Source organism: Rhincodon typus, chromosome 25, assembly GCF_021869965.1.
Source record: "Rhincodon typus isolate 14 chromosome 25, sRhiTyp1.1, whole genome shotgun sequence".
Taxonomy (NCBI): Eukaryota; Metazoa; Chordata; class Chondrichthyes; order Orectolobiformes; family Rhincodontidae; genus Rhincodon; species Rhincodon typus.
Genome location: NC_063356.1, coordinates 42,664,892 through 42,680,891, shown reverse-complemented (window position 1 = coordinate 42,680,891; position 16,000 = coordinate 42,664,892). Strand labels below are relative to the sequence as shown.

At 43.4% G+C, this 16,000-nt stretch overlaps 1 protein-coding gene across 1 annotated transcript in view; it reads left to right on the top strand.

Moving 5' to 3' along the window:
* LOC109935959 (transmembrane protein 263-like) overlaps positions 1 to 15,577 on the top strand; it is a 28,167-nt gene extending 12,590 nt beyond the window's left edge. Inside the window, exons 2-3 of the mRNA XM_020534576.2 lie at positions 10,302 to 10,383; positions 12,553 to 15,577. Of these exons, the coding sequence (XP_020390165.1) occupies positions 10,302 to 10,383; positions 12,553 to 12,845 (375 nt within the window). The 3' untranslated portion in view covers positions 12,846 to 15,577. The remainder of the gene's footprint in view (positions 1 to 10,301; positions 10,384 to 12,552) is intronic.
* Positions 15,578 to 16,000: the final 423 nt, after the last annotated feature.

The window sequence follows — 16,000 nt, the reverse complement described above, 5'->3', positions numbered from 1 at the left end:
CTACACTTTCAAATGGTAACTTCCAGATCCTTATTGATGTCTGGGTGAAAATTATTTTCTTCTTCTCCATTCTAATCTCTCCTCCAATCACTTCAAACCTATGCCCCACCACACACCCCCACTCCCACCCCTACCCCCACTGCTGAGAGAAATGATTCCTTCCCATCTACTCTATTCAAACACCTCGGTCTAATCTCCCCTCAGCCTACTGTCTTCCAAGTGGTACAATCCCAGTTCGTCTGACAGTTTCTCATAAACTGCATTTCTTTTCAGTCCTGGCCAAATCCTCATAATCCTTTACTTCGTACGTGTCCTTTCAGTAAATAGAGGCAGTCTGTAGAGCAGTGTTAATCAGCTATTATCTTGTTTTCCTTCCAGATATCTACACAAGTCATTTTCAACTCTTCTTTTTTCCCCCTAAATGCATTTTATTCTGATTCTTTTGTAACCCAGTGTTGCACATGGAATGTATAAGCATTTTTGTCTTTGAGGGTTGTCCTTGAGATACTTTGAGTTGCTTTGCCAGAAGGGTGTCATGTTCATTTCTGGATGAAATTGGAATCTGAGATTATTATGACTAAGACTGTCTTAGGTCCTACTGTACGTTTAGCTAACTGCTGCACTTTAACATTAATGAAGAGAATATGTCAGTGTTCTGGCATATTCCCCCGTGTTAATATTACAGCTTTCAACTGCCTGTGAATCCAATTAGAATTTGTAACTGAGCCATTATACACTCATCCCATCCCCACTCTTTCCACAAATTCTGTTCCCTTGACAGCAATTCCATCCCACTCACTTGTTATTGTCCCAGACTGAACTTGACTGTGCCTGCAGTCATGCTGTAGTATTTTGTAGTCTCAGGTGTCAGGTTTTGAACAGGATTAGATCAGGAAGAATCTCATTACATAGTACATTAGAATGACCTGGAACTAGCTGTTCATGAGGATAATGGAAACAATGATCATCAGTAACTTCAAAGGAAATTGAATGGGCAGTGGGTCCCTGAGAGAAATTAACTTGCAGAACTCTGAGTAATGGAGTAAGTGAATGGGACTGACTGGATTGCTCTACAAAGAGCCTGCATTGACCTGATAGGCTGAATGGCCTCCTTTTGAGTTGTAATGACTCTCTGACTCTAGGTGAGCTGAACTTGAGCCGGGTCTCTCACTGCACATCCTTTCTTTCACCAAGACCATCGAGATGGTAACCTCGCCTATGTATGGCCCATCGTCAACTTGTGTTGTTGAAATCCTCACTCCTGTCTTATTACCTCCAGATTCGCCTTTTCCGATGGTCTCATTCCTGATTGTTGTCTCGCCCTCAAACATCAGTTCCTCTAAAACTCGGGTGCTCTATCCAAACCTGCACCAAAATTAATTAACCTGTCACTTCTGTGCTTGATAATGTGTGTTGGATTCTGGCCCATAGATGTCTTGATTCTAAATTCTCAAATACGTGTTTGTGTTCAAATTCCTCCGTTTCCTCACATCTCTCTATCTCAATCACCTGGAAGACTGCACCCATTGGAAATCATTGTCTTCCTCCAGGTCTGGTCACTGGTACCCCTATTACCTTTGTGCCACCATTGGTAGCTATGCCAATTGCCTAGGCCCTAGCTCTGTCTCTAGCACTCTGCCTCTATCTTCTATTTGAAGACCCTTCTTAAAATGTGCCAAGGTTTTAGTTGCTTGTCCTATAATCAGCTTTTTGACACAATCCTTTTCTGTTACAAGCCCAAGGATCAACCGGACTGTTTCACTACATTAAAGGCAAGCAGTTGTATATTACTCCCTTGGGGTTAGTAATTGTGCTTTTGTTGTCTATTTCTTCAGAAAGTGATGGTGAGTTGCTTTCTTGAAGCACTACAGTCCATATGGGGTAAATACACCCACAGTGCTGTTAGGGAGGGAGTTCTAGGTTTTGACACAGTGATAGTGAAGGAATGGCAATACTGTTGCAAGTCGGGATCATATAAGGCTCAGAGGAAAACTTGCTGATGGTGGTGTTCCCATACATCAGCTGCCCTTGTCCTTCTAGCGGTAGAGTTGGCAACTTTGGAAGGTGCTGTCGAGGGAGCTTTGGCAAGTTATTGTAGTGCATCTTGTGGATGGCATACAGTACTGCCACTCTGCATTGATGGTGGAGAGTGAATGTTCAAGGTTAACATTTAAATCACTTCTAGCGTTAGATTTTAACCTTCAGTTCTAAACCTTGGGTATATAGCTGAAAAACTGTGAACGTAAGTGTTATGGAAAACTGTGTTCAATTCTACTGCTTAGCACTTTTCTTCATTAAGCAAAAAGTATGACAGGTACTGAAATCCCAGTGAGATTTCTGGTGGTTTAAGGATGTTGTGCACAAACGGTGATTTGTCACAGTTGAAGGGCCACAGGGAGTGTGTGTTAATTGAGACTGCACATTTGAATACTGTTCATATTTTTAGAATAATCATTCTGCTAATCTGTGTTGAAGGCAGTCACTTTGAATCATCTGAGTTCTAGGCTTCATTGCAACACGGCGTGCTGTTCTTTGTTATCACTGAGTACGAGGCAAGGTTCACAGGTTCCCTGTTGTACAGTTCGATGGCCCTAGATAAAAGGTGGCCTTTGAGTTTAGTGAATGGTGAGACTGCTGATTAAATGCTAACTGGCACAGCTTCCTCCTCCTGTATCAGAGAGTTCTCCAAAGTGGCACGGTGGCTCAGTGGTTAGCACTGCTGCCTCACAGCGCCAGGGACCTGGGTTCAATTCCACCCTCGGGTGACTGTCTGTGTGGAGTTTGCACATTCTCCCCGTGTCTGCGTGGGTTTCCTCCGGGTGCTCCGGTTTCCTCCCACAGTCCAAAGATGTGCAGGCTAGGTGGATTGGCCATGCTAAATTGCCTGTAGTGTTCAGGGACGTGTAGATTAGGTGTGTTATAGGGGCAATGGGTCTGGATGGGATGCTGTTAGTGTCGGTGTGGACTTGTTGGGCAGTTCCACGCTCTGGGGATTCTATGAATACACTCCAAGCTGCATTTTATGTCTGCACACCTGGAGAAACCTGGTGACTTTGTCACCATCTGATGCAGTTCATGTTTCAATCTTTATCAGGAAAGGTATTTGGTGCACATGCCCTTTACAAAGGTGGTGAAAGCAAAGAGGGCTGGGTGAATCAGAAACAAAATACCTGCAGGGTCCTCACCTCAGGTGTAATACTATTCAAACGAAAATATACTCGAGATACTTTCCAGATGCACCATCAGGCAAAAACCAATATTGATCAAAGGGAGATATTTGGAGGGATGACTAAGAATTTGTTTTTAATGGAGGAGAGCATGGAGTTCCTTGCCCAATGTTTCAGAAATTCTATTTGCATTCTATCACAGGCAGTGAGCGTCGCTGACTGGACCAGCATTTATCGTCCTTCTCTCATTGCTCTGAAAAGGTGGTGGTGAGCTGCCATCTTGAACTGCTGCAGTCCTAGGCACATAGATGTACCCACAATGCTGTTGCAGAGGGCATTCCAGGAGGTTGATCTAGTGACACTGAAGGAACAGTGATCTAATTCCATGTCAGGATGGGATGTGGGTTGATGGGGAACTTGTAGGTGGTGGTGTTCCCATGTATCTGCTGCCCTTGTCCTACGAAGAGGTAGAGGCTGTGGGTTTGGATGGTATGTTGAAATTTGTTGGTGTACACAATGCTGTCACTGCACCAATGGTGGGGGGAGTAAACATTTAAGGTTGTTCATGCAGGATCAGTCAACTGGGCTGTTTTGTCCTGGATGGTTTAATGCTTTTTGAGTGTTGTTGGAGCTGCACCAATTGAGGAAAGTTAGGAGTATTCCATCACACTCCTGACCTGTGCCTTGTTGATGGACTCTGGGACATGAGGAATTGAGTTACTTGCTTCAGAATTCCTAACCTCTGACTTGCTCTTGTAACCACAGTATTGAATGGCAGGCTCTGTTGACAGTGAGATTCCACAATAGTAATGCTATTGAACAATGAAGAGTGATGGTAAGATTCTCTCCTCTTCAAGGTGGTCATTGGCAGGCAGCACATAAGTTATTTATCATGTTTTAGGCCAAGCCTGCATTCTGTCAATGTCTCACTACATGTGGTGCATACATCTGCTTCAGAGTCTGAAGAGTTGAGAATAGTGTTGAACATTACACAATTATTAGCAAACATTCCCAGTTCTGAGGTTATGATGGAGGGTCGACCTTCAATGAAGACAGTTGAGTCCAGAGCACTGCTCTGAGGAGCTCCAAGTGATGGCTTGAAGCTGAGATAATTGACCTCCAACAACTGCACCTACCTTCCTTCATGCAAGGGATGACTCTCACCAACAGAGAGTATTTCCTCTGATTCCCATTGACTTCTCTTTTGTTAGGGCACTTTGATACAATGCTCAGTCAGTTGGAGGCCTTGATGTCGAGGTCAGTCATTTCATGTCCCCATTGGGGTTCAGCACTTTTGCCCATGTTTGGACTAAGGCTGTAATGCAATTGGGAGCTGAGTGGCCCTGATGGAACCCAAGTCAGTGATCGATTTATTGCTCAGTGCTACTGGACTGCACTGCTGATGACCCCTTCCAGCACTTTGATTGAGAGTAGACCAATGGGGCAGTAATTGGCTGGTTTGAATGCGTCCTGCTTTCTGTGGAAAGGCGATAGCTGGGCAATTTTCCAAACTGTCAGTTAGATGCCAATATTGTAGCTGTTATGGACAGATGGATCTGTGGTAGTCAGCAGAATGTTTCCATGCTCATTTTTGACCTGCAGCCTTAGACTTCATGGGACCCAGAGTCAATGGTGAGGACTCCCAGGACAACTCTGCCCCTCTGCTGGGTCTATCCTGCTGGTAGGACAGGACATGCCAAGGGATGGGGATTCGAGCTTTTGAGACATTTTATAGAAGGTATGATTTGGTGAGTGTGACTGTCAGGCAGTTGCTTGACTGGTCTGTGGGACTCCTCTCCCAGTTTTGACTCTAGCCTCGAAATGTTAATGTGGAGGACTTTGCAGGGTCACCTGGCCAGAGTGTGGCTTGATTGTATCTGGTTCCTCGGCTCATGCCAGGCCTGTCCAGCTTTTCAAAAAAAAAATTCTGTAGAGTTTTCGTGCAAGTGAGCTGCTGGCTGGGCCTATTCAGGGCAGCTAAGAGTCAAACACATTGCTTTGAGTCTGGAATGAAGTGTAGGCCAAACTGGGTAAGAGCAACAAACTAAAGGATTGGCTGAGTTTTTATTAACAATATGGTAGTTTCATGATTATCATTACAGAGACTATTTATATGCTGTGGCTATAAAGACAGAAATAGACAAATTTTCGTGAGTTGCTGAGAAGGAAGTGAAGGTTTTATTTTATTTAGAGCAGGTTAAGCACAAGTATTAAAAATGTTCTAACTTTCATATGGACACACACTAATGAATGGGAGATGGACAAAGTGAAACATTACAATCCATTAAAGATGGAAGTGAGAGAGATAGAAGGAACTGCAGATGCTGGAGAATCTGAGATAACAAGGTGTAGAGCTGGATGAACACAGCAGGCCGAGCAGCATCAGAGGAGCAGGAAGGCTGACGTTTCGGGCTTAGACCCTTCTTCAGAAGACTCTGTGTTGAGGTGTTTAAAATTGCAGCCTACGGCATATGGATTGTCAAATAGCAGGCAGGGTCCGTACTTGTAAAAACAGAAAGAACTGCAGATGCTGTAAATCGGGAACAAAAACAAAGTTGCTAGAAAAACTCAGCAAGTCTAGCATCATCTGTGAAGGAAAAAAAAGAGTTAATGTTTCAGGTCCGTGACCCTTGTGTTCTAAAGAAGAGCCATTCAACCTGAAACGTTAACTCTGATTTATCTCCACAGATGCTGCCAGACCTGCTGAGCTTTTCCAGCAATTTCTATTTTTGTTTTTGAGCTTGCAAGATGTTTGGGAGAGAAAGACCGACCCACGCAGGGATCTTGTCAGTTTGGTGTCTTTTCTGCTTCTGTCTCTGTTGGAGAAAATGGTTAATTTAAACCAGAACAGTTAGCTGCCTTTTCATATCCTCTCTCTGTAACTGACAAGTGACCCGAATATGGTCATGACTAGTGTGTTCCAGGTAGATGGTTTTGATGTTCTTAACTCATGGCTGAGTAGGTTTCTTTCTCAGCCACAGTATATTATCTGATGTGATAATATTTAATGCATAGTCCTTAGCCAGGTGATTGTTTGCATGTTTTTTTGAATGGGTTTAGAGATGATGCCATTCACACTCCTTCTGGGCTATTGTCTCTGTTGGGGTTCTCTAGACAGGTTGGCTACATTTAACATGTCTGTAATTTATCCTGTTTAAATATTCAGCCAATTGGCATCAGGTCACTGGAATTTGCAGTCCTTCCTTTTAAAACCAACAAGTGACTTCCGGCCAGTACTGTTATTTTTACAAAGAGTGACTTTGCATCACACGTTATGCTGACTTGGAAATATTTTGCCATTCTTTCACTGTCACTGGGTCAAAATCTTGGAACTCCCGCCCAAACAGAACTGTAGGTATGCTCAAAGGATTGCAGTGGTTCAAGGGACAGCTCACCACCAACTTCTCAAGGAAAGTTAAGAATGGGTAATAAATGTTGACCTAGTCAGTGTTATAATTGAGCACTTTATTGAACAGTACGTCCTTGAATTTCTGGAAGGTACCATTTTGCCATTTGTGTCGGTAAACTCACTTACAGATGACCCAGTGTCTGTAAATGAATCCATCTTCAAGGGACATCTCCAGAATGTTCATCATTGCATGATCTGTTGACTTACAGTATTTAATCTTATATTGAGGAACCATCACAGTCAACACCTATCTCTGAAGCCTTGTTACACTCTTTGAAACAAGTGTGTTTGTAAGGGCTTGTTTTCTCGTTAAAGTCAACTTCCAACTATACAAGTATTTATGGAATTTGGTAACACTGCCTCTTTTTTTTTAAACTAAAGTAAATTTTTCTGACTTCTTCTAAAAGTATGTGAAGCATATGCTCAAGGCTTCTCTATGCTGTCTTCTATTCTGAGATAACACGCACACACACTCCTCTGTGGTGAGGAATCACATGCTGACTCCAATGTGGTTCATCATGTTGTGTCAAAACAGGGTCACTAGTCAGTTATTCCTTTACTTCTTCAAATGCCTTCTGTCAATCCACAGACCACTCCTAAGGCTATTCAATCCTTGAGGGGTTGATACAGGGGCCAAATGCATTAACTAAGAATAATACACAACAATCCTTATGAATGTCTTCTCTGGTCTCTTTGCTTTCAAAATCCCCTCAACCTCCCCCTTCATTGGGCAGATACATGAACTGGTGACCCAGGTATTTTATGCTCGACACCATGTGCAACATTTGTGCTTTGTTGCTTTGACACCATATCCTTGAAGTCAGTCTATGACTTTGTATCATCGTACCATGTGCTCTTTCTCCATCTTACTATTAATTAGAACGTCACTTAAACCAGTAATTCCTTTCAACTCCCTTAGTAACTGAGCTGGGACTCTGGCACACTGCAGGAGCAGTAGACATGTCAAACTCTCCTTGTATGTGAATGGTAAGAGATACCTTGCCTTTTGTTGGTTAAGTCTAATTGTATGCATTCGATGGATCTATTTTATTGACTGCCGCCTTGTTTGTTAAGTGAGAAAATACAAGTGGGCAGTTGGCAAGTATCATTCTCAATCTCATTATCTACTGTTTGTCTATAGTCTCCATAAACCTAAGTGGAGCCGCCTGCTTTGTGAATGACCACAATGGGTGTAGCCTAATTACTGTTCTCGAATGCCCTAAAAAAAACCCTGTTCTTTCTAATCTCCAGCTGTTGTCTTTTTATTTAACCTATTTTTCTAATCAACCTATTCAGAGATGTTATTACGCACCTTTGGAGTAGGTGGGGCTTGAACTTGGGCCTCCTAGTCCAAAGGTAGGGATACTACCACCGTTTTTCTTAGCTACTTCCAGTTGTTATTAAGACACTGGCTTTGCCTTGCAAAATACCAATGGTTCATCTGTCCTTTTCTTAAAATCTGTTATTTCATTGAATGTAGACGTCACTGGCAAGAACAACATTTGTGCCCATCCTTAATTGCCCTAAAACCAAGGGGTTTGCTAAACTGTTTCAGCCGACAGTTAAGAGGTGACTATGTTGCTACGGGTCTGGAGTCATGTATAGGGCAGACCGGGCAAGATGGCAGACTTCCATCCCGAAAGGATGTTAGTAAACCAGTTGGGTTTTTCTGACAATCGACACCGGTTACGCCATCATTGTTAGGCTAGCTCTTAATTCTAGATTTTTATTTATTGAATTCAAAGTGTATCATTGAATCTAGGTCCCTAGAACATTAGAGCCTGGGGTTCTGGATTATAGGTCCAGTGACATTTACGTTATGATCTAATAAGCTGTTAAGGGATACCTGAGAGCTAATGAAACAAGGAAACTTGTGACGGATATATTCAGGGTTAGTTGGGTGATAAATTGGGTACAGATATAATGAGCTAGTAATCAGTGGGGTGAAAGTTTTATGGAATGTGGTTAACTGAAATAAAGCTCTCAGTTAAAAAATAAAGTGTGGACTTGGACTCTGTTCAAAAACTTTTACCTTCTAGTGTCTAATATTGGCCACTATACCAGTCCTTCTCCTATTGTCTTTAGAATGTAGTCTGGTGAGGGCAAATTTTATTTTATTTGCTCCTTCCTCACAGACGGCTTTGTATTCCCTTAGCCCTTTCTCTATCAGATGCACTCACTCATCCCAACTGCAAAATAGTAAAATGTAGGGTATGCAGGGTAGATTGATCTTAGTAGGATAATGGGTCGGCACAACATCGTGGGCCGAAGGGCCTGTGCTGTGCTCTACTGTTCTATGTTCTGTTTAAATATCTCGGCCCAGCTTAACCATTTCTTAGAAAGAGAGATGTTTCCAATCTGAGAGATTTTGTTTCCTTCAAGTATGACTGATATTGAGTAGTAGGATGGATCATCATATCCCACTGTGACATTAACATTGGAATAACAAGTTTCATACCAGCTTTGTGTGAGAGAATGTGATTTGGATTTCTTCTGCTCTCTTTTGGAGATACCAGACACAGCTAAAGCTATGTCATTGCTGGAAAGAAGTTGTAAACCTCTGACTTCTGTTTCTGTTGTGGGCTGATATTATTATATCTTCAGCCTATTCTTCTCATCTCCCATGAGCTAAATGGCTTGTTCTCTGACTGAGGACCACTCTTAATCTGCCTGCTCGATACCATCAACTTCTGTTTCCATTCCTGTCACGTGAATATTCGAGGGCTTGCAGACTCCAGAATCATCTTCCTGGAGTTTTACATTGACCTGGAGCTTTACTCTTTCTGCTCCTCCTGGTGTGCTGTTAGGATCTCATTTGTGGTGGCACAGTGGCTCAGTGGTTAGCAGCAGAGACTCTGGTTCGATTCCACCCTCGAGCGACTGTATGTGTGGAGTTTGTACGTTCTCCCTGTGTCTGCGTGGGTTTCCTCCCACAGTCCAAAGATGTGCAGGTTAGGTGGATTGGTCATGCTAAATTGCCCATAGTATCCAGGATGTATAGGCTAGATGGATTAGCATGGGATGTGCAGGCTTACAGGGATAGGATAGGAGGGTGAGTCTGGGTGAGATGCTGTTTGGAGGGTCAGTGTGGACTCAATAGACCAATTGGCCTGCTTCCACACTGTAGGGATTTTATGATTCTAATAAACGTTCCCACAGACACATTGACTGGAAATGGGGAATTTTGACGGTTGAAGGCTACCCCAGCATTAGTTGTATCCGTATTTCTGGCTCAGACTGGATCTTGCAGAAATCCAGTGCATCTCTCCACCCCATCAGCACAGGAAAAGGACTCCATTACAATCTGCAATGATCTCTTCCTGCCATTTCCATGGTTATAGTTTCAAATAAAGTGGAGAAAAGAATTCCGTCCCAGCTTTTGTCTTTCTGTTGTATGTTGTTCTGAGTAAGACTAACAAACACATGCTGATCTGAGGGAAGCCACATTATTGAGCTAACCTTATTTACACATCCCCAGCATAAATGGCAATACAATAAAATGCTCAGACTTTGCAATGTAATGTAATTTGGAACGTGTAGATTTTCTGAGAGACGGGAGAGGAAATCTGAGTGACCTTGGGAGATTGACAGTCTGAGTTACCTTGCCAACAATTCTACCCAGAGTAACAGTGCAACATTTCAAGCAGCTTTCCCTTGTACAGTGTATCCTGCTGTTCCAGTTGAGTATGTTGTGAAGCTCACCTCTTCCTATCTTTGTCTTTTAGGTTGTGAATGGTACAGAAATGAACCGATCACCATCCCAAAGCAAGAAGGAACACGAAGTTTTTGATAATGAACAAACTGAAGGTAAGGAAGTCAATCTGCTAACTGAAGACAAGTGGGAAACAAAGGAATCAATATTTAATATCACTGCCAAGTTTAGATTGACTTGTGGTTTTTGGCATTGCTTAGTTATGGTACTGGTTATCAGGAGCTCTGTGCTCCTTTAACTGGTCCTAGTCCATGTAACACATCACTTATTCCAGCCACTGGAATTAACTGATGTAGGGACTCACTGCACAGTAAGTGCAGATTCGCAAATCAATGCTGAGCCTGTCAAAGTCTTTAAAATAGAGAATTAGGAGTTGGCCATTTATTCTGCAGTTTGATCATGGCTGGTTTGTGCAGCAGTTCCTCACTCAATGTGGTCCTGCTCTGCTGAACCGAAAAGTGCAACTTTTAAAAGAAACTGTGTTAAGCAAATCAGATTTTCCCATTACAGCGGATATAAAAGCTAGAGCTATGTTCCTTGCTGCCTTGGGTGGGGGGGCGGAATTCAAATGGTATATCCAATTGCCAAAATCCTTTATTCATAAATAAAGTAACTTTCTAAGATGAAATAAATTCAAAAGTAGAGAAGAAATATGCTGACTCTTTGCACTTGCCTCCTGTGGACTGCCTCTCTTTCCCCTTTCCCTCCTGTTTCTAACTGAGCCAAACTCCACTCCATTCCTTCTGCTTCACAACCCTCCTCATCGCTGATCCTCTCTCTGCTGAACCCTTGAGGATTGAGCAGCGAGAGGTAGATCGTATCATAACAAGAGCAGCCTTCCGTTGTGGAGGTAAGTCATGACTGGGGGAAGTGGCATGACAGATCATTTTGAAATGGTCCTTACCAGGCCCTACACTATACTTGGCGTGGAACAGGATTAAAGTAAACTCTTAATTCTAAATGCACACATTTACCTGTTACTGATCATTGTTAAATTGAAGTAACTTCTAATGGGATTACTGTATCACAACTCCAGCCCGCCTCGTGATTAATCTCAGTTTAACAATCTCTGCTTTGGAACTTCCAGTTTAGCCCCAGAAGAATTTAATTGCCACAGTCTTTTGCTTCCCTACCTCCCCGAATGGTGTGGCTCTAACCGTCCACTTATTCTGGCTTCCTTCACTGGAAATGATCTTTTTGTCTCCCCGTCTGTCTATCTGTCTCCAAGTGACCAAATGCAATCTCCTGTTTGAAACCTCAATGATCCAGGGCAGGGTGCTGTCAGCAGTCAGTGGCACACCCTGTTGAATGGAACTTACTGGGTCTCCAGGCAGATTCCTAATCTTATGCACTATCAGGTCCACGTTGTGCAGACTTTCTGCTACATTGCTGGAGCCATGCTTCATGTAGGCAAGGGGCTGACTGGCATTCTTATGACTGTGACAGCAATGGGCCTGCTCAGATGGGGGTGGGTAGAGGCCAATTGGACTATTTCAAACAGCCTGCTTTATGGTAAAACAGGAGGTGGATCGATCTCTGATTCCTGAGGTAGCTAATTAAGGCCTCTGCAGTTTTGAGGTCCAGCCTCAGCTGTCTGTTGGTAGCAATTCTCACTTCTCACCCACGGAATGTTTAATTCCCATTAAAGTATACAGGTCAGGCTGACCCTAGCATTGAGTGAGCATGACCTTGGCATCTATCAGACATGGTGTTCATCCCAGGCCCTGTCCACCCCCTCCACATGATACAGAATATCCTAAGGTAGAGAAGAGGTGGTGATTACTCCCTGGTGACCCAAAAAAATCATTATCTGGCCATTCTGTCATTGCTGCTCGCAGCATCTGGCTGCAAAAAAATTGTCTGTAATGTCTGCTGCTCAAAAGATTTTGAGTGGCTGTGAAAAGCAGAGTAGATACAAGTTGCTTATTTCCCTTCAGTTAGCTTCAGGACCCCTGGATCAAGGAGTGATCTGAGGGGGCTATTGAGTAAGATCTGCTTGGAAGGGTTAAGGGCTGGATTGGTTGGAGTGGGTGAGGGGAGTTAGCATTGAGTGGGAAGAGTGTTGGCTGGGTTGGTTTGGTTTGGGCAGTGGGTGGTTGTTGGGGGTGGCATGGTTTGGGAGTTGTTAGTTGGGGGTTCTTGGAGAGGTGCAGACTGTTGATTGGGCCGGTTCTGGGAAGGGTGGGTCTTTTGCTGTTGATCCCTGTCCAGTGGCCCTGATGTGAAGACTTGACCATTAACTTTGTTCCCTCCTTCCCTCCCAGTTCCCGACTCGTCGAAAGATCACCCCAGCACAGAAAGTGGAATGATCTGGAAAGTGACTGGTGGCCTCTACAATATCACCAAAGGAGCTGTTGGTGCCACAGTAGGTGGTGCTGTTTGGCTTGGTGGCAAAGGGCTGGCGGCGACCAAGACAGCGGTCACTTCAGTGCCAGCAGTTGGCGTGGGACTGGTAAAGGGTGGCATGTCAGCTGTGGCAGGAGGTGTCTCGACAGTGGGGTCCACTGTGGCTGGGAAAGTGCCCTTCACATCCAAGAAGAAAGACAAATCTGACTAAAGAGTCAACCTGCGGGGGCCTGATGTGGACACACATTACCTGGACTGTGCCAGTTCATTGGGTACGGGAGGGGTGTGGGTGGGGAGGGGTTGTGACGTTTGCCATTTAGTCTGGAAGTTTGTTGTCAGACCTTTGGAAGCATCAGCCTTTGGGGTTGACTGTTGCCTGGCGTGTACTGCTTTCTCTGAGTGGGACATCAGGGTAGGTCACCTGGGGAGCTGATCCGTCCATGGAAGCCAAGTCACCTGAAGAAGAGAAGCTTAAATCTTTACAGCGCTCCCAAGGAGAGGGCAGTCTGAGCACCGCTGTCACCTTGGGAGATCCTACCCCACACCCCCATCCCCCTCTAACCTCCAACCTCCAATTCTGAAGAGAAAACATGCTGAAGTTGACTGAATCCTTATATTTGAACGCAAGTGAGACAGAAAGCCAGACTGGTAGTCACTGCAACAACTAGGGAGTCCTGGCTTATCAACGCTGCTCTGGGTGAGAGTATATTGTGGGCCTCTTCATGCTAAAGAGATGCAGTGTCTAAGGCTAAACACCCCAACTTAAACCATAGTAATGTTTCAAGAGCTACACCCTTTCCCATTAGCCGAGTGATCTTTCTGTGAATGGTGAGTTTCAACAGAGAATCAATTTTGTTCTAAATGAATTGACATCTCCTTTGTTTCTCGTTTCCTATTTTAATTTTGTTCATCTTCACAGCAATATCTTTGCTATCGATTGTGGAGACAGAACTGTCGATATCTGCACAGCTTGAGCTGCAGGAAAAATTTTACCGATGCCATTGTTTTTGAGCTTTCTGGCAGATGGCTATTAGTTTTGGGAAAGGGGACACTCCATTTCACATTGAGTGTCAATCCTAAACATAGCCCTGTCAAAGGCAAGGCTCTGTCATGTGAAGAGTGTGTTGAACAGAATTAATCCTGTCACCCACCCAGCTTAGGAGTGTTCTGTATGTAAAAATGTCATTAAATTTGCAGAAATACAACCTCCAGTATCAGAGCTGTTGCTTCCCACTGTTCATGCATTGTAAACAGCAGTTGCTTTGTTCGATACCCAGTTGGGTACTGTGCTGAGGCTGGTTTTTTGAATAGCATATTGTAACTAAGCTTGGGTTTTCCACAGTGCCTATTAAGTCACAATAGGCTGAGACATTGGGTTGTGTTCTGACATTTCCTTTTTTGCTTCTGAAGTTAGTAATGATTAATAATAGTACAGTAACATAAGTAGGCATTGAGCCCTTTTGAGCCACATCAAATAAAAGCGGGATTTGCAATTTATTTAAACGACCAGACTGTCTCACAAAGCAAATGACTCATCAAAAACATGACCTCTGTTTGCAGCCACCTCACTATTGTGGGTTTATACACAGTAGTGTCATAAGGGGAGGTAGATTACCTAGAGGTTGTTTTTTGTCGTTCCTAAGCTCAAGTGTGTGTGCGCATGTGTATTGTTGTCAACTGTGCTTGACCTGTATTCTGGAACGTTTTATCACATCCAGTTGAAACACTCGTACACTCTTGCTAATGATTGCTCTGCGCAACAGTCAGTCAATAATGGCTGCTGCAATACCCACAATCCTCTGTGCACTCCAAACTGCTCTATCTATTTTACTGGTTACTGCACTCATGCAACAGGGCTTGATTGGGTCCACTGTGAATTTGCTGCTGCTTGAGTCCAATCAGTACGAAAATAGAGAAAGGAACACCTGTATGATTTTTCTCATGATGTAGGAGATTAATAATTAATTCCAGGATAATGTGGAGTATTGGTTATCCCTGGTGTATGCTATAGCAAGTGATTTGCATTTGACAATCTCACTACTGCCCTGATTTTCTTCCTCCCATCTCTGAAGTTCATGGAAGGGCTGCGTGTTAACTGTGACCATGCAAAGTTATGTGCCAAGCTGGCCCATAGCTGGTTGCTGTCCCTTACATTTGTGGAATACATTCCTCGTGGTCAGCTAGGTTGTTATCTAAGGTGAGCTGTACCTGAAAAAACATTATTTTTATTGCATATGACATGGAATTTTTGGCACTGTTTAGGGGATTGTAAGCAGCAGCTCAAACCTTTCTCTTCCTGTGAAAATCTTGTGGTTGTAAAATTAACACTCATGCTACTGGGACTATAGCTATTGAGAGTCCACTTGGAATTGTTCTTCGCTCAAACACTTCTGGATCATGCCTGATGTATCCTGGTTTTGTAGCTTTATAATAGTGTGCCTCTGGTCTCTGAGTTAAATGGGTCTTCTCTACCAGTCTGTCTTCTGTGGGCTTACTTGAGCCCGAAACGTTAAGCTGAAAATTGAGCTTCTGATAAAAAGAGCAGGCCTTCCATGTTACAGTTTACATTTTAGAGACCTTTTGGTTTTTCTCGCCTATAGCTGACTTCCCTTTACCACCAGTTGGGTTTTGGTCAGATTTACAGTAATGTGGATGAATAGATTTGATGGAGTGGAGGTACGTTTCTCGCGGAGGCATACTTCTGAGGCATTATGGGCTACCAGCTCTGTATAATGCCCAAGTTGATGTACACTCTGATAATATGTGACAAACTAAAACTTGAGTTTGCAGAAGGTCGTCCAATTTATGCTTTTCTATCCTTGTACTTCAGCTGATGGACTGAGGCTGTGTTTAGATAATAGGCAGGGTTGTATTTGTATACAAAACACTTTTCAATCAGTATTGTATTTTACACCTTTCATTGAATAAATCTTTTTACCCAAACTGTGTCCTTGGTGTCCTTTTTAACTGTTAACTACACAACTCCTGAACCTACATACTGGCTTCCCTACAACAATTTTGTTCTGTCCCACTGGAGTGCAGGTACAGAAGGTGGGAATGGGTGTGTGAATGTTAGGGAATGAGGACGCATTAGAGAGCTGGTGTGTTAACACTGGGGAGTGAAGGCATAGTCTTAAAAATTCATGTCTTTTTTGAGATGTGGGCAGCAGGCAGTCATTCATATTACTGTGGGTCTGGTGTTACATGTAGGTCAGACTACATAAGGACAATTTAAAAGGTAGGATTTATGGGCATTTAGAGGCAAAAATTGATTAGCGATAGTCAGCATGGTTTTGTGCAAGGAAAATCGTGTCTCGTTGAGTTTTTTGAAGTTACCGAAAAGATTGACATGGAGCAGTAGATGTT